Below are 18998 nucleotides of genomic sequence, written 5' to 3'. Positions count from 1 at the left end.
TTATCTGAAAATCAACAGGAAAGAGTTCAAATAATAGAATTTTTCATATTCAGGATTTTGAGAAAGGTGTCGGATATCACTAAAAATTTAATATATATTTTAATCAGAACCTTTAGCAAGAAAAGGGGACTAGAAAGGCTTGCTTGATGGGAATGATGGACAACCTTTATAAAGAAAATTGTAACTGTCTCAGTAGGCATTTTACTCTTTCTTTATGGCTTGTATCATCCATATTTTCTAAGCAAATTTCAAAGTACTTTATAAATTCACTTAACTGTACGCAATTAAAGCCCATAAAAGAAGAGTCGCATGAAAGTTTGTTTGTTTTTTTAAAAAAAGTGATGAAACTTATATGGTCAGATGTAGTTTGAGTATTCAGCAGGTGACAAGAAGGAGTATTCACGTTGCCTAGTTAGACTTGCTTAGAATTGGTGCTCTGAATATTTCCATGAAGGGGCAAGTCTGTGTGTTAGTTTGTTGAAGATGAGTGTAACCTTTTTATTTGTACATCTAGATTAGACTCCTAAAACGAGGTGATGTAGAACAAGAGTATAATTATGTAATCTGAAAAGGAAACTTCTCCCACCTCGATATTTAAATCTGAAGCTCTATATACAATTTCCAAGGTTCATGTCCTGCCTCAAGTGAAAGCTAATACTGTTCTTTTTCAGAATAGCTGCTATATCTATAGCCACTAAGTTAACAGATCTGCAGCTTGGAGATTCAGTGGAAATCAGTAGGCTTATTACGAAAAAAGAAATGAAGCAGGCCAGGTAAGGACAGACCTGTAGAAACATGTATGAAATCCTTGTGTGTACTTGAAGAACAGGTGACTTGGAAAATGCATAATATTGTCAGCAGAATCACGGTTTAAAAAGACTTTTAAATAATAGCCTGACTCTGCTGTAATACTGCTAGTAGGATGTTTTGCAATTCTTTAGCTGTTCTTGTTTTTGCTTTAATGTAGAATTTCTCGATCATTGGTTAGTTTCTTGTGACAATTACATATGGAACAATGTAATTGTGGTTTCAGAGTTTCTTTTCTACTCTGCAAACTCAGTCATGGAATGGTTGAGGTTAGAAGGGGCATTTTGGAGTTTAGCTGGTCCAACCCCCCCTGCTCTAGCAGGACTGCCTATAGACACTTGCTTAGGACAACTTCTGAATAGTTTCCCTCCAAGGAGGGAAACTCCACACCTGCTCTGGGGAACCTGTGCCAGTGTTCAGTCACCCATGCATTTGTTGTCTGTTTGTTTGTTTTAATTTTTAAAGTGTTTCTTGATGTTCAGAAGGATCTTCCTGTGTTTCAGTTTGTTCCTATTGCCTCTTGTGTTGTTTCTGGGCACCACTGAAAAGAGCCTCGGTGTGTCCTCTTTGCATTCTCCCTTAATTAACATACATTAATAGAATCCCTACTGAACGTCCTCTTCTCTAGCCCAAACAGTCCCATCTCTCTCAGCTGTTCCTCATGTGTTCCAGTAACATCCTCACATGTTCCAGTCCCTTCATCTTTGTAGCCCTTTGCAGCACTCTCTCTGCTATGTCTGTCTCTCTTGTACTGTGGAGCAGGGTGTGTGTGATCAGAACTTGGCACAATATTCCAGGTGTGGCTTCATCAGTGCTGAACAGAGGGGAAGGATCACCTGCATTGACCTGCTGGCAATACTTTGCCTCATGCAGCCCAGAATGCCATTAGCCTTCCTTGCTGCCAGGGCACATGGCTGATTCATGTTCATGTTGGCGTCTACCAGGCCCACAAACTCCTTGGAGTTAATAAAAGTTTTTTTTGTGTTTGTTTTTTTGGTTTTTTTTTTTTTTTTCAGATTTCTCTTAATATTCTTTTCTGGATGACTAGAGGACATATTTTTCTCCTAGTCATCATCTTACTGTTTATAATATTTTCCTATTACCCTTTTTAGGATAATAGAAAAAGTACGTCTGAGTCATTTATGCTTGACACTTGTGCTCTCATACTGTTGTATTGCACATTTGTGTTTAAGTCACAAAACCAATTTGGTCTTAAATGTGGCGATTTCACTCTACTTCTGGATACTCCCCTGGAATTAAATAGCTTGTGCTTTTACTTGTAGTATTGTTTCTTCAAGGTATGGTCAAGTTTCTCCAATAACATTTTGTCTGAAACTTAATTTCCTTAAGTCTTTGCCTTTGCAGTCCTATTTTTATTATTTTCTGTTACAGTCTCTCTTCCCTGAATTGTGAATTTGATTAATACACCTAACAGACTGACTTTGAAATAAAGTCTAATCTGTTGTTAGCTGTATTATCTGATCTAATAAAGTAAATTATTCTGATGCATATTTACTTAGGCTGCGATAACTATAGTTTTGTTGCTATCATATTTAAAACTGAGGAGAAACAGTGATTCTAATTGTATTTTTTTTAATAATTCAGGTTGCAATGTGATGAAGAATGTTTAGCTCTTCAGAGGAACAGGTGGGCAATGAACTTTTTTAATTTGGACTTTTCAGAAAAAAGTTAATGCTATATGGAAAAAAATCCTTTCCTGTAAATTAGCATCAAATGTACAGACTCTGTCTTTTGTGAGCTGTTTATCTGTATTGGCATCCCATCTCTTCAATGAGAAAATGTTCTTGGGGGCTAATTTTTATTTATTTATTTATTTATGGTGGCATTTTTGTGTTTTTTCTTCCCTCCGCTGCTTGAATTTAGGCGTCTTGCTGAGGCTCTTGAAATAGATGATAACTCTGACCCTTTCAACATCCGTTCTTCTGGACCAAAGTACAGTGACCTTTTAAAAGAAGATGCAAGGTATGTGCTCTAATGATGAAAAGTGTCATAGGTAAACAGTGTGGAGTGCAAGATAGGAAATGAAGATCGATTCTATTTGCTCTTGTAAAAATGTCTGTTTCCTTTTCTCTCCAGAGGTGATTATGGCAATAGGTGATCATTGAGGCAAAGGAATTAATGTGTTTTTCTCAACACCAGCAGAATGAGAAGTATAAATAATAATAAGTGGCTGGCTGGTTTCTTTATTCTATAACAGGGCCAGATTTACAATGGGAACGTCAGTTTCCACCGTTTCTCTCACAACAAATCAGTGTATGCACTCTTCCACTGGCTTCACAAACTTCTACCCCCACTATCTCTGTGCTCTCTGTAATTTTTTCAGGACAAAGGCAAGAGTGATAACCAAGCAATGAAACGTACTCTTAGAGTCTGAGACTATTTCTGTGTACTAGTCCCTTTATTTGTTTGCCTTGCTGTCAATTTTCAAAATAAAGACACTAGCAAAACATTTGCATGATGCGTAGTTAAGACTATGCTAATGCGGGTTGCAAAGAGAGCTACTAGACTGAAACATCTGGAAATGAGGCAAGAGAAAGTCAAGTTAATATCAAAAGCATCTCACTAGTAAACACTGTGCAACCTGGGATGATAAGGAGGGATCAGACAGATTTGTAAAAAGATGCTTAAATGATAAAGGTCACTTAAGAAATTTTTACTTTGTGTGTATGTGTGTAGGCCTGTTGGATATATTTTACACTTGCTACAATATCCTAATGATTAATAAATTTCATATTTTCAAACTTAATTTAATTTTAAATAACTTGAGAAATACTTCAATTGAGTGGTAGATACTCATCAGTGTCCTGGGAAATTGAGGTACTTCATTTGGTACTTCATAAATATACAAACAACCTCCAGCTCAGGACAACCACAAACAGAACCCTTCAGATAGGATGTGAGCAAGCTGATAAAACACCAAAACAAGCTAAACTAAACTAAACAAAACAAGCTAACCTTGCACTAAAACTGCAAGACCAGAACCAGAGTCAAGAAGAAATGAGAAATAAACTCAGTCATTTTTTACTGTCTCTACTCAGTCAGTCCTCTGATCAGGATCCTACAGAGGAAACTACTGATTCTGCGGATTATTATTATTTTTTTTTTTTTTTACTGCTAACCAGATTTGAGAGATGAATTCTTCAGGTAGACATTTTTACCTGTGGGGACAGTGCTCTAACAAATGTTAACCTGTCTTTTGGAATTAGTTTACCTGCTCATATAAGAAGAGAACACAAAGCTCACTCTGACAGATTCAATTTACTGTGATTAAGTAGGGCAAACCAATTAATTAAAAAAATCCATAATATCAAGAATATTTTGTTTTCTCACAAATAGCTTTATGCTTCTACTTTTGTTCTCATTAATTTGTTACACCAGATAAGTTTTAAAATCAGTCAGTGCACTTTTTCTGTCTTTGGAAACAATTCTACTCTGTATACCCAATACCTGATTTTCCATCCAGTTGTGTAATCTAATTAAGTGAATTTGCTTAAATGACAAAACTGAGAAACACTGAAATGGTAACTTTTCATTACAACATGTTACACATTTACATGTTGCAGAAGATAAAGTCATTGCATCTTTGTACATTTTATTGCCTCATTTACCTAGTATGCTGTTGTTGCAGGAAGGATTTAAAATTTGTCAGTGATGTTGAGAAGGAGATGAGAATGCTTGTGGAAGCTGTGAATAAGGTCAGTATTCAGGTATTCTTTGAGTTATTAAAAGAAACAGTTTTGTTTACTTTGGGGGGGGGATCAGAATAATGTTTATGAAACTTTAGTACTAATAGTTAGGGATTAATACTAGATCTGTTTTTACTCTATTAGAATGCATATTTTAATAATAGAACAAAATTTTTAAAACATAGCAGTACGACCACTTCTGTGACAGTCAAGCTTTTTTTACATTTTGTTTTTTTAAAGACTTAACCAGTGCCAGGTTTTAATGCATCAGTGGATTATCTTTCATTTTTGTGTCTCCATCGATAAAGCTTTAATCGTCAAACACAGTATTTAAAGGTTAAGACTCTGAGGGTGAAAGCCCTAGGTTCTTTCAGTCCCTGTAATGGGATTTGCTTTCATATCTGTAGAGTGGATGCTCTTTGGCATTTCTGTGTGAGGTAGTCCTCTTCCTCCTATAAGGAGAATGGGATTCAGCCTTAATAGACTCCAGTATACCTAGAGAGGTCGGTTCCACAGACAAAATCATAGGCATGTAGGAAAAGCAGAATTCTGCCTTTGGGCCTGTCTGGTTAGTGTACTACTGGCTTGCTGCTGCACAGTGCTTGACCTGTTGCATGCAGTTGGAAGTATAAACTACTCTATCCTCAGCTGTCCTTAGCTCAAGAAACATAATTTTCTGTAGAAAGTATCAATGTCCTTCCCTGTTCTCTGCCGTAGGACTGCATATGTTCTATTTTAATCACCTAGTTTTATTCATTTCCTTTTGTGTGGTGTTTCTTAAGCAATCTCGGTGCTTGTCCACCTGTCTAATATTCTTACCTATTTTTTACATATTGGAATAAAAATCTGAGAAGGATTATTTGTGTCTAATTATATTCAGGCCCCTTCAATCTCATTTGCTAATAGATGTGTAGAATAATTGTTATTAGCTAAAAATAACTTGCCCAACATTGTTTTGACTGTACTTATCCTATTTTATACCTTTGTATACTGCCTTTATTTTACACACCTGCACAGAGAAATGTATATGTACACATTTGTATATTTGATAACTGGATATACCAATATATATTCCCAAACCAACAGCCAACCAATATATGTAATATGGTACAAAAAAGGTGACTCTATGTCTTGAATTAGTAATAGAAAATGGATTAGTGACATAAAATATAGTGGAACAAGAGAACAGGAGAGCTCAAGAAAATCTCCAGTGTTTAGTTCTCAGCAGTAACAAAGTATTTGTTAAATAACAATTCTACAACAGAGGCCATTGAGTGTCTATTAAAAAGAGTCTCCATTGCAGAAGAGGATGAAAAAAACAAGCTAGACATGACAATCCTTCCCTTGTCTGACCTAAAGGGAGAATTGCCCAGTGCTCATTTAAGCTTCTGTCATGATGAAGATGAATCAGTTAGGCCCACCTGACAATTCAGTACCTCAAGGACAAGTTCTGCACCCACCTGCACCTCAGGCTGTTGGGAATTGCTATTCCATAAGGTACAAGAAGTCTCCAGAAGTCAATTTATATTTCAAAAGGGAAGAGATTTCTTTCTGAATACCAAAAACAAGTTACACAAGTCTCATCATTTGGAGTCCATACATTATGATGCATGTACAGGTAAAAAATTATTTTCATTAATTCTTCAGTAGGCAAACTGAACAGTTACCTGAGGAGTCCCACCATAATCTTTGTTCTATACCTGAAAATTCTCTATTTAGTTACATACTAAGTTTTGCAAGGCTGTCAAATTCCTCCTTGAAATGTTTAGATTCCTGATTACCAGTCATGTTCCCTCTTGCAACCACAGGTATTTGTATTGTGTTGGAGATGTCTCTATGCCTGGTAAGTGTTATCACTGCTCTTCATTCAGGCCTGTTGCCCAGCCAGACAAGTCAACTCCCACTTCTTATGTATCCAAAGACTGGATTAATATGTTTGACATGGCATTATGCAAGGAGACTGTGCTTAGTTGTTCTTCTGCCAAGATCCCTAAATCTGTCTTATGCTTGAGTCTCTGTTCAGTTGTTTGTTTACCATGACTCCTAAATCCTTTCTGTCTTGAGATGTGACTTGTGTTCTTTGTTTCTAGATGTTAAGCTTTACTTCCTTGTATTAAAAGTATTTTGCATGCTGGTCTATGAAGCATTCAGGTAGCTCTGCCTGTATCAGTACTATGTATTTTGTACTGATTACTGTTACTTATGCTTACACATTTTTGTTTTGACTTGTTTATATTTTTGCACTGTTCCTTTGGATACTAATTTCAGCTTAACTGGATAAATGTGTAATAAAAAGGATTCTGATGCTTTTTGTCAATTTGTAATTTTGTCATTTTGTAAATACACACTTACATATTAATACAGTTAACTTTATCTGTCATTGTATGACTTTGCTTGCTTCATGAATATCTGTTCCCTTAGACTCATTAGTGTGTATTAATCTAGCACAGCAGAGTTGTCACTATTGACATGTGTAAGCAGACAGGACAGAAAACATTCATGTCATCCAGCTCTGTCAGCACATAGACAGAAATTCTCTTTTTTTTTTGAGCCCAGAATCATCCCTTTAAAGATCATCCTTCTAAAGGTACAAAATCTATAGAGTTTTCTTTATCCAAATGTTTGTCTATATGCTGAAATTGTTGTAGTAGGTGGAAAGTTTATTATTGTTTATTGTTAAGTAACTCAATCAAGACAGTATGCGATTATTCTGAAGACTTGTGGAAAAGATTGACCACCACTTCAGGTCTGGTTACTATTCATAATTTAGCTACTTAACATTCTGAGAGGAGGCAGGTATAAACCATCCATCTACAGGGCAGGTACACTGTGCCTTTAATGTTTATCTTCCTCTGTTAAATTCATCTGTAGCAGACTATATCTAGGTGACTGCAGCAGAATGAGTATTCTCTTTGTCTCAGTGGAGGGGATGAGTTTCATCCTCATTCTGCCTTTCTCTGTAAGAACTGGTGAACAAATGTTTTGCCAATTTGAATAGTAGAGGAGTATAACCAATGGTATTACTGTTAAGTAGCATTCCTCCTTTGCAGTAATACTGATTACAGTAAAAACACTGTAAAGGACCCAAGAAGAGGTTTCAAGAACCTGTGTTGATTTCTGCAGTTGCTTAAATAATTTCCAGGAGTATTCTTTTGCTTAATCTAACCAGTTAAAGATTATATCAAATTAATAGTTTCCTAGAATGTTAAAAAAGAAAGAGTACACAGTACTGTGACAAAGTTACTTCTGGCAGCACTGTGATCATGCAATAATAGACGTGAACAGACTCGAATAGATTTGTGTGTGGTTTAAGATTTATCAAAATTGTCCTTTTATTAGATTCTAAAATGGGGTTCTCTGTATCTTAATGATTTGAAGAGAGTTTTCACATGACCTGTAAAGCAACTGCTTTTTAATGTAACAGTTCTCCTTGTGCAATCCAAAGGTGTACTAATTTGTATTTGAATGTTTAACGTAGCCTGTCAGAAGATGTCTTAGAATCATTCAGGTTAGAAGGAGCCTGCAGAGGTAGTCTAGTGCAGCTTTTTCTTGAAGCAAGAACCAACGCTGAACTCAGCCCCTGAATGAATGAGCTTTATCCGATCAGATACTGAAGAAGTTTCCTAAATCCACTCTGGCTACTCCAAGGGGCCTTCTACTTCATGTGCCTAAAAATGGCTGATGAGAGGCTGTTTTTTTTTTTCACAGGCTTTGAAATGTAGCTTATTGTCCTGTAGTTCTTGTGTTGTCTGTCTTGCTCTTCTTGAAAACAGAACAGTTGCCTTTCTCCGGTCATTAGGCTCCTACCCCCGATGTCTGTAACCTTTCAGAAGTGATAGAGAACAACACATACTCCTAGTCTCTGTGTTGTCAAATGTGCTGCATCCAGTCCCAGAACCCTGTACAGGCTGGGACTTCTCTTGCAGTCCCTGACTCAAACGTTATCTAATACTGGCAGTTTGTCTTCTTCTTGAACCCTGTTGATAGCCCCAAAGACCTCTGAGACCTTGTTGGTGACAACCAAGGCAAAGGCTGAAGCACAGTGTCTTGAAACCCCAAAGCAGACTGGGTATCTTACCCTCATCTGCATCTGCTGTTGTTAAGACACCCAGTCCATTAGGAAGGAGAGACGCTTTTTTTTTTTTTCCTGTTCTTTCTTTGACTGTTTATGTAACAATTGTTGTCATATCAAGCATTATCAGTTTTTGTTCACTGAAACTAAAACTACAGTTTTGTTGCTATTTAATAACATCAATAGACTTTATTCGTGGCAGGTTTTCCAGAGACATCGCTTATTTGGTAGAGAGAAGTGATAACTAAATCTGATGCCTTTGTAGCAACCTGCTGTGTATGTGCATTGTAAAAACCAGTCTGAAAAAGAAAAATTCAGATAAATTATACTGCTTCTTTGGGATGTAAACAGAATAGATGTATTCAGGATTTGTTTCGAACTTAAATGTACACATAAATGCGTGTATGTATGCTTTGAGGTGGGAACTAAATGGTTGTTTTTTAGATGATTTTTTTTTTGCCAATACTGATGTATTAACATTTTGTAGGACTACTTTGTCATGGTGGCAAAATTTTAGAGGTAGAAGAGCTTTCTCTTTCCCACACACCTTTCCTTTCTGCTTGCCTTTCTTTGCTTGCTCACTTCCTCATTTTATATATTTATATATATATATATTTTTTTTTCTTTTTTAATTTCAGGGCAAGCATACAAAAAAGAGTCATTGTTACCCACCAATGAACAGGGATCATCGCAGAATCATCCATGAATTAGCTCAGGTGTATGGCATTGAAAGTGTGAGCTATGACAACGAACCAAAGCGTAACGTTGTTATCACCGCAGTGAAGTATGTAATTCATTTTGTTTTCTAGTAACTGTGTATGTTTATATCACTTAATTGAATGAGTTTATTTACAGTACAATTTGCAGCATGCAGTAGCTTCCATTTAAAAGTTTTTAAAGCAATTTTAAACTGATCATCTTCAGAGAAGAAAACGCAATTAAAAATGAAAAAGCTAAGAAAACAAGATTTTGCAAGTCTGTTTTCCGTTTGGCTTAGCAGTAACTTCTTGTCTTTTTGTCATCAGCTAAATTTGACAGAAGTATCAAGGATAATAAAAGTAATAAAATTTTATGAATATTAATGGCTGGATAGAGAAGTCACATCTAAATTTGCACCTTCTTTGAAGAAGGCTCATATTGGAACTTCTCTACACACCTGAACCTGCCACAGAAAGTCCTATCCTCTCTTTTTTGTTAATGGACAAAGTTGGAAACGGATTACTGCAAATATAAAAGATGTCTAAGCAAAATTAGAGATGCTTGGAGAGGGCATGTAGAAGGAAGTTCATAGTATAAAAGGAAATGAAGGGAATATAGCTGGGGGAAAAGCAAGGTTATTGACTGGAGAGAGTGTGGCTTCCTTGATTCTTTTGTCACTGAGCAACTTATTTAGTTTAACATTGACAAATTTTAGTTCAGCACTGTCAAATTGTGGTTCTTCGACAACTCATTTAATTGGTTTCTAACTGTAGATGTTGGCTATAGTTAAAAATTAAAAAATAAAAAAAATATTACCATCCCTGCTAGTTACAGTGCCATGAGCTGCTCCTGAGCCTGTTATCCTAGTTAGAATCTTGATCTCGTTCAATAAAGACAGGACACTACTTTAAGGTAACTTTATGTTTCTGTGAACCAATTTAAGATATCTCCCTTTTCCCTACAAAAGAAGGGTGAGAAGAGAGACCACATTTGAAAAAGCTTCCTCAGAAAAAGGAAGGGGCTGGAGGATGATGAGAAATAAGTGAAGAGGAGGAGAAAGTGTCAGAGAAATGAGTAGGACAGAATTTTTTTTATTTTTTTTTAAAGTCATTGTATGCTGAAACTTTAGAATGGGAAGCCTTCTGTAGTGTTAGAAGTTGCGCACTTGCTCCTTCCCTTCTGTTGTTTAGGGAAGATCATGCAGTGCAGAACACAAATGCTGCACTTTTACTTCTGCTCTTATAGACACTGAGTGCTATACAACAGTGTTTTTCAGCTGCGTAGCGATGTTTCCTAATTGAATTCATCCAAGAATTCTTTTCATTGTCATTTTATTTCAAGTGGCAAAGACCACTTCTTCAAGACATAAAACTCATTGAAGCCTCAGACAATTGATAGCTCAAGTTCTAGGATGATATTTTTAGAGTATTTCGTAGAATGATGGGATGGTTTAGGTCAGAAGGGACCTTAAAGATCACCTAATTTCAATCCCCCTGCCATGGGCAGGGACACCTCCCACTAGATGAGGTTGCTCACAGCCCCATCCAGCCTGGCCTTAAACACTTCCAAGGATGGGGCATCAAGAGGTTCTCTGCACAACCTGTTCCAGTGCCTCTGAGTAAAGAATTTCTTCCTAGAACCTAATCTAAATCTTCTCTGTTTTAGTTTAAAGCCATTATTCCTTGTCCTATCACTATACTCCCTGACAAAGAGTTCCTCTCCAGCTCTCTTGTAGACCCCCTTTAAGTACTGGAAGACCGCTGTAAGGTTTCCCTGGAGCCTTCTCTTCTGTAGGCTGAAAAACCCCAACTCCCTCAGCCTGTATTTGTAGTAGAGGTGTTTCAGCCCATTTGATCATCTTTGTGGCCCTCCTCTGGACTCGTTCAAATATGTCCATGTCTTTCTTGTGTTAGAGGCCCCAGAACTGAATGCTGTTTCACAACAGCTTCTTCAAATCCAGAGTCTAGTCAACACAAAGCCCAAATGGTTTGATTCAGTTTGTTTCATCCTGTTTTCAGTATTCTCTGCAGATACTTTTAGGGGCATTTCCAAGTATACATAACGAGAAATGACGCTAGGCAAGAAGCACCATTTTTTTTCCTGCTCTTCCCCATTATGTCACTGAAGTGGTAACATCACCATACAAGTTGGATCAGAGGAGTGAGAAAGCATCCTTGGTGCTAAGGAGAGTTCCTCTAGCCAGATAATAGGCTAGGAGCAAGCACCATGACTACTTTGCCATCAGCAAAATGCACCCATCATTATTCCACCACATCGGTACAAGTTGATCATGTTAGCTGCATTAGAATCACCGATGTACAGCATTGCTGATGTCTAAGCAGATAAAGAATGTTCCCGGTGTTGAACGTCAAGGTTCATTTTAAGTGCCCTTCTCCCTGCTGGTTGCCTTTGTAGTCACCATCTTTTTGAGCAGTTGCAATACCAGATTCCTTCTGACCCAGGATTCCTTCTGTGGGGCAGTACTGTGTTAAAAGGTTACGTGCAGGCTTGTATGGCAAAAAGGGGAAGAGGCTTATTTTTGGTGTTCCTTCTAGGAACAGCATTTAATTTAATGTTTATATATAACTTATATATGTAAGTGAGTATACATGTATAAATAAAGCTTTATATACAGGCTTATATAGATTTTTAGAGAGAGATTTAATATGTGGTTAAATTTTAATGCATAATTATATCGTTAATATGTTTAAATTACTTGAGTATGCTGTGGCAGTTTTCTGATAAAATAATTGTAGGATTTTTTACCTCATAATTTCCATATAAATGCAGCTTTAAGCTCAGAACATTATTCAATAATTAAAAATGTAGCGTAATTATTAAGTGTTTTGGTCACATTAGGTAAGTGTAAATTCATTTACCCCTACTTTGCATTCTAAGTTGGTTTGTCAGAGACATAGAAGACTGTTAAAAACTGTAAGAGATACAGGTTGTCTTCTTGAAAAAAGCCTGGAAAGATACTGCAGAGTTTTTGCAAAGATACCTGAAATCACAGCCCGTGTAGAGAATGCATATTCTCTCTTTCTTCTCTCAACAGATGAGGTAATGGGCACAAATAAAAATCATCAGGTTTGAAACAGTTGCAGGAAGAAGATTCATACAATACGTAGCGATTGTGGAATGGGTTGCTCATAAAATCAGTGACTTGCTGTATGTAGGAATAAACAACGTTACAGCATATATATAATTTAATGTATAGTTAATCGTCTGCTATTTTCCTTGTACATATACTAGTGGTTTTAAATATAATGGTACTTGTGAGAATAGAAGAATGGGAAAGGCTAAGGTTACCTCAAATTATAAAGTCATAAATAGGCATTCAGGCAAATGTGTTTCCAGTGTGGAATAAAATTTACTGTTAAGTTATGAACGTAATGTAAATCGAGGGCAAGAATGAAGGACAAGAAGCAGCATTTATTCACCTGTTCAGAAATGGAGAGGCCAAGCTAATTTATTCTCCATATAAGAAGTAGCTAGCCAAAAAATGTATCATGTGCAAGTAATATTCAGAGATGAGTCTACATCTCAGAAGGTAGGGAAACATTCCTAAGAAGAAGAGGCATTCAGATATAAATAGGAAAGCAGTGCTGTTTAGTGTACCAGAATGGTGGTGGAAGGCCTCTCAGTCCTGCAATTACATTGGAACCATGACTGGAAGTTGAAATAAAGCAAACTCACTCTTGAAAGTGACTCGTAGGAAACTTTTAAGACATCTCCACAGCCTGTTAAAGATAGAGTTGCATATGATACTTATTTTGAAAAATTTTGACTTAGATGCCTTTTTTGTAATAATCTTTCAAAGCAGTTTCCATTTTTTTTTATATCCTTCCCCTGTCTCCAGCCAGTGCAGCCTTTGGACATGGACTGTGCAGTACTGAAGGTGTGCTTCGCAGCCGGTACAAGCCTAGGGACATACTGAAGCATACTGTCTTCCTGCATTGGAGAAAATACTGCCCTGCACCATGGCCACAGGGTGGGCCCTTGTATTGCAGAGGGCACAAGCACAAATGAGATGCTTCATTGTACAGTTATGGTCGCATAATAGATAGTAACTTATGTGGAGGGCAGGAAGAACTGTTTATTTGTTTGGTTTTTTTTTCTTAATGCGTGTCATTTTTCTGGTCTCATGCACCTGGGCTAACGGGTAAGGAAGTGGCAGTGTATTGTGAGGCACTGGCACAGGTTGCCCAGAGGAGCCCCATCCTTGGAAGTGTTTAAGGCCAGGTTGGATGGGGCTTTGAGCAACCTGGCCTGGTGGAGAGTGTCCCTGCCCGTGGCAGGGGGGTTGAAATTAGGTGATCTTTAAGGTCCCTTCTGATCCAAACCATTCTGTGATTCTGTTATTGTTCCTTGGAGAGGACTGCTTCACAGGGGCCTAGTTTTAGTGCAGAGTGATGAGTAAGTTTAATGCAACTTGTTGCTTGAGGTTAAGAACATGGCTCCACAGCATTAGATATTGTGAAGATGCAGTGATCTGTGACCATAGACCTTGATGCAGCCTACAGCTTCCTCGTGAGGGGGAGAGATGAGGAAGGTGCTGATCTTTTTTCTCTTGTGGCCAGTGATGAGACCCAAGGGAGGAATAGCATGAAGATGCATCAAGGGAGGTTCAGATTGGATATTAGGAAAAGGTTCTTCTCTGAGAGGGTGGTTGAGCTTTTGAGCAGGCTCCCCAGGTAAGTGATTGTGGCATCAAGCCTGTTGGAGTTCAAGAAGCATTTGGACAACAATCTCAGAGAGATGGTTTGATTTTTAGGTAGTCCTGTGTGGAGCCAGGAGCTGGACTCAATCCTTGTGGGTTACTTCTGTTACAGGATATTCTGTGACTCTATGAAAATTAGTTATGTAGATGAAATACAAATATGAACTCAGACACTGGTACCACTACTTTTAAACGTAACTCTTTTTTTGCCCTAACTTCTAAATGAATATAAATTCCTGTTGAATAAAATAACTTTTTTCTTTTATTTTTCTAGAGGGAAATCCATTTGTCCAAGCAATACTTTAACTTCTGTGCTGGATAAAGAAATGCAGAACAGGCCTCCACCTCCTATTCCTCATTACAAACAAACAGATAAGTAAGAAATGTGTTTCTAAAATGGTGTTCTTCAGTTTTGTGCTGGTTTACTCAAGGAAGAGTGTTCATGAACTTCAATTTTATGCTCCCTGAGTTTTTTACTCAACTTACATGCTGCTGCGGAGCTTGCAGCCTGCACTAAATTTTTCTGTCCACAGAAGTAAACCTGAAATGAAATGCTAACAGAATGTAGGATTGACTGTGATATAAGAGCAGTAATAAAAACAAATATTGTGGACCTCTCTTTTTTTATAAAGATTAGATGGTTGAGAAGAGATGAATGTTTTGGAGGTTTGGGGTGTTTTATATCTTTAACTTTTCTGTGTAAAAGATAAAGTAGTGTCTTACTGGCATAAAATAATTTATTAGGACAGTTAGTAAATATATTTTTATTTATGTTTATATTTTATTATTTAAAAGCATGTTTAGCATTTAGTCTTCAGTACATTAGTGTTTTTGCAATAAATATTACTAATAAATGATAGTTTCTGGTAAAACTCAAAAACAAATTGTATCAATTCAGCCATGCACCATTATACATTAATTTGATAAAGTATATATTTTTTCCCAAAAATCATAGTTAAATGTTTTCTGAAGCATTAAGATATTTCCATTAGAACATAATTTAGAACACACCATCTATCAATGCAGTGTTCATATGCACACTGAGATGTTATGGGAATTTGTGACTTCAACCTACTTTTATCTTGTGTTTCATGCAGAGTGAGTAACATCTAATATTCTTATAATTTCAGGAGTAGTGGAAGCAGTGGTTTATCCAAACCATTAAAAGAAGAGCCAGTAATTGACTACTTCGATGTCCAAGACTGAAATGGTTGATGTAGAATTATGATGCAGAAGCTTACAGGTGAAGATACTAAATTATTGTGCAAGGCACTTTTTGGTTATCTATCAAATGACCAGTTGTTCAGCATGTCCATGATTTAACATCTAAAGTTAGATTGTGATACTTTACGGTTTACATCACTGCATAACTGCATAATACTTAACAGTAGTATAATTTTTTTCAACCTGTGTTTGCTGCATTTTTTTTATCTAATATGCTGTCAGAACGATGTAAATTTCCATCAATGCCTTTAAAGTGAGAGAGCTGATAATCAAATAGATTCTTTTGAGTAGTGAGAACAACAATAAATCTTAAAGATTTACTTCAACGTATCTCACACAATTTAAACTAAACCAGGAGTAATCTTTGTTAAAAGCACTAAAGGGAATATTCTTAAAGCATTTTCATATTTTTATTAATTTGTATCCATGTTAATGTGGTAAATTTGGTAATTTTAGTTACTCCTTTGCATGGACTGAAATACAAAATTTAGTCAGTCTTGAAGTACAAGTATATGCTCTAAACGCCACTTAAGAGCACAGGTTTCTTTTGTATCTGAAGAACCAGGATTTGGGGAAGGTGGGGAATTAAAGCTTATTTTGTTTTACCTCAAATTTGACATTTAAAAAAAACAAAAAACAAAAAAAAGACATCATTATTAATGTTATTCAAGACCTTGAACAAGATAAGCTTTTATACATTATTTTGGTGTTCTATTTGATTTAGTTTTTATTTAGATATGTTAGCTTGATGGTCTTGGGTTTTTTGCATGGTTTTTGTTAATGGTTTATTACTTTTTTCTGTACTGTGCAAGCTTAAGGGAATGTGTGAAAAAAATATTATGAATCTGGAACAATTTTTGTAAAATTTGTAAGAACATCTGTCTTAGCTCTTTGCCAGTGGAAGGTATTTGTTGCATGGGAAATGCCATGAACAAAATGGGATGGTGGTATAAACAGTTTAACAGTCTCTCAGATGGTGAATTATTTCCAGATCACAAGCTAAAGTGGGAGAGAGGTGATTCTGAGCAGACCTACAAAGTGGCACAGTTCTTGACTTTGAGTGATTCACATTGTCTAGGGGAGATGGACCTTTCAATTAATGACTTCCTTAATTTGGCACTGGTTTGCTGTTTCTTGTTCCATGTGGCTACATGCAGCACTGGAGGCAAGTACCCTGTACAGCATCAGGGGCTGCTGCTGTTCAAAGGAGCTTAGAAAAAAAAGAAACAGACCTCATGGAAGCCTTGATGGTTTGGGTTTCAGCTAGCTTACTATGCTGTAGTGTGAGGTTTGTAGCCAAGAAAATGAAAGGCAGTGATCCATGTTTAAATTTACATAGTTACGAAACCGTGAGTCTTATATGTGAAGCATTCTATGGCTACATTTCATCCTGAACATCCGGAGCTTGTGAAACAGTGAACAGCAAAGTCACAGATGATATCTGCCCCTTAAATCTTTTCAGAATTAAAACGTATGTTATTGCATATTTTTGTGTGTTTTTTATTTCACATAAAAGAAAGTCGTACGTGTTTCTAAATGTTTCAAATGCGTGTCACCATGTACCTTCTGGTAGAACAGTTACCAGAAGGACTCTCATTTCTCAAGACTGTTCAGGCTTTTAATTTGTTCATAGCGGTTTAAATTACTTACTTAAATTACTTTGTCTTACTTTTTGTGAACAAAAATTAAGAATAAATTAACAAAGATTATAGTACCCTGATTTTTCTAAGCACACTGTTTGATCCTACAAGGCATACTGCTTTGTGAAGTTCAGCTAAAGCTAAGGAAATTAGTTACTTAGCATCTTTCCAGGAATCTTTTCTTCAATCCCATCATTGTGAGGAATGTATCTATTCCAGTGCTTGCAGACAAGTGCCAGTTCACTGTGGCTAGACAAAGGCTAATTCCTGTGTAGAAACCCAGAGCTATCTTATGATAGCAGTGTTTTCAAGATAGTAACTCCAACAGGGAGAATGTATCTAGTTACACTACGAGGGTTGGTTCTGGACAGGAGCCTGCCACACATGTCCAGTGAACTGAAAGTGTAGGTAAAGTGAGCCCCAGAGTATGTGTGGCTCATGGAGTTGGTATTCTGTAAGCAGACCTAACACACACAGCCTAAGTGATTTAGTTAATATTAAACAGCATAAAGCTGATGCCTTTTCACATATTTTCTTATGAATACAGCTAATGCTTCACATTTGCACCTCTGATTTGAAATATAAAACTTAAAAGGTTTTAGTAGCATTATCTCTTTCATTTTTTTTAATTAAATTATGGCTTTAACATAAATATATGAACCTGGTGAGATGCACTTCAGCACCCTACAGTTTTTAGTAAGAAAACCCAGGTAATCTTCAGCTTCTCAGGTTGGACTAATTAATTATACTGGATCTGTTCATACTGAGAAATCATAGTACTCATTACTAAATATCTTAACTGCACATATATTAACTCTTACGTGGATGTGTAAATTACACATCTCTATATCATGGCTGTTGGACTCTATCTGTAGTTATGAAGCAAGTCACACGTACGAAAATGTTTGCTTTGAAATGCATTCTAGTAACTCGGTTAAAAACATGATACCATGATACCGTACCCAGGGAATTAATACCAAAACCAAAAAGTATTGATGTCTTTCTTCCCAGAACACAGTAACATAGCCTTAAAAAGGAACTCAGCAGTTTAACAGTGGTGCTCTTCTTTCTGTTCTCATTTGCTTTTGCTGCAATGTCTGTGACTTTCATACTGAAGAGTACTAAAGACTGCAGTTCTGAAATCTGTGATAACTCATTTTCATACAGCACATGTGCCTCGTGGAAATGTTTTTCAATTAGCTATTTTGTAAATCCCATGAGCAGGGCTTTACGTCTTTTATTTGATAGAAGAACGAGAGAATAAGAGATCTTTGCATCAGTGAAGTCAGTAGCAAAAACCTTATTGACATGACTGTAACCAAGACTTAAGCTTGAACATGCTAGTCATTTTCCAGAGCCCTTAGAATAATACTATTTCTTGCAGATTTATTTGATATAAGTACTCTGCAATAAGTGTCTTTTGAAATAACTTGTGTGGTGTAAGTTGGAAGTCATGTAACTTCATTAAGTGCTTTTAAAATTGTGTATAAAATAGATATTTTGGCATTTGGGCTGTGCTATTACTGATCTGTATTGTTTAATGCATTTAAAGTGCTCTGAGTATTCAGTGCTTGGATTTAACCTAAAATTGTGTAAGATGTGTAAGTAGACTTCAGTATCACTGCTACTGTGGCACTTTTGTACAATATCTGCCGCATAAGGAAATAAGCAAAATAAAACTGTTCTAAATCACTTTTCTTAAGTTATTTGTTGAAAGCTTTTTATTTTACTTGATTTTTTTGAAGTTGGTGTAAAATGACTTTCGTTATAAACCTGAAATAAATGCAAGTTGAAAGTTCTGTGCTTTGGAATTGTTTGCAAGTTTTATCTTGGTATTCCAAAGTTGGGAGACCTATATGGTGTCATAGAGAAACAGTAAAAGTTTAAATGGAAGTTTGGGGAGTCCATTTCCTCAAATTTTTAAATACCACATGTGATTTCCTGAATTTGAAGTGATTTTAACTTGCTATAAGGAGACTGAAGCAAGTAAAGAGGGACTCCACAGGAAATAGTAAAGATTACCTGCTACCTTCTTGGGATTCAGTAGTACAGGAGAGTTGATTGTCTGAACAGAAGTTTATATTTTGGTTATCTGAAAAATGCATAGTCTGCCCAAAGGCTACCTGGCA

The 18998-nt window shown here is 36.5% G+C and overlaps 1 protein-coding gene across 4 annotated transcripts in view; it reads left to right on the top strand.

Annotated features, from left to right (window-relative positions):
- Positions 1-18668, top strand: part of NFX1 (nuclear transcription factor, X-box binding 1) — a 57222-nt gene extending 38554 nt beyond the window's left edge. The window contains exons 18-24 of one of the 4 annotated variants that reach the window (XR_011093287.1): positions 672-773; positions 2413-2454; positions 2692-2790; positions 4457-4523; positions 6323-6357; positions 9225-9370; positions 14280-14374. Coding sequence is in view for 3 of the 4 variants with exons in the window: in XM_068672866.1 (XP_068528967.1) it covers positions 672-773; positions 2413-2454; positions 2692-2790; positions 4457-4523; positions 9225-9370; positions 14280-14381; positions 15136-15211 (634 nt within the window). In the remaining variant the exon portion in view is untranslated. Of the gene's footprint in view, positions 1-671; positions 774-2412; positions 2455-2691; positions 2791-4456; positions 4524-6322; positions 6358-9224; positions 9371-14279; positions 14382-15129 lie in introns of those variants that run through there. The other 3 variants (XM_068672868.1, XM_068672866.1, XM_068672869.1) reach the window with 3 other exon arrangements.
- Positions 18669-18998: the final 330 nt, after the last annotated feature.

The sequence above is a fragment of the Anas acuta genome, chromosome 2 (assembly GCF_963932015.1).
Source record: "Anas acuta chromosome 2, bAnaAcu1.1, whole genome shotgun sequence".
NCBI lineage: Eukaryota > Metazoa > Chordata > Aves > Anseriformes > Anatidae > Anas > Anas acuta.
Note: the sequence above shows the minus strand (reverse complement) of the source record. Positions and strands in the feature narration are given on the sequence as shown.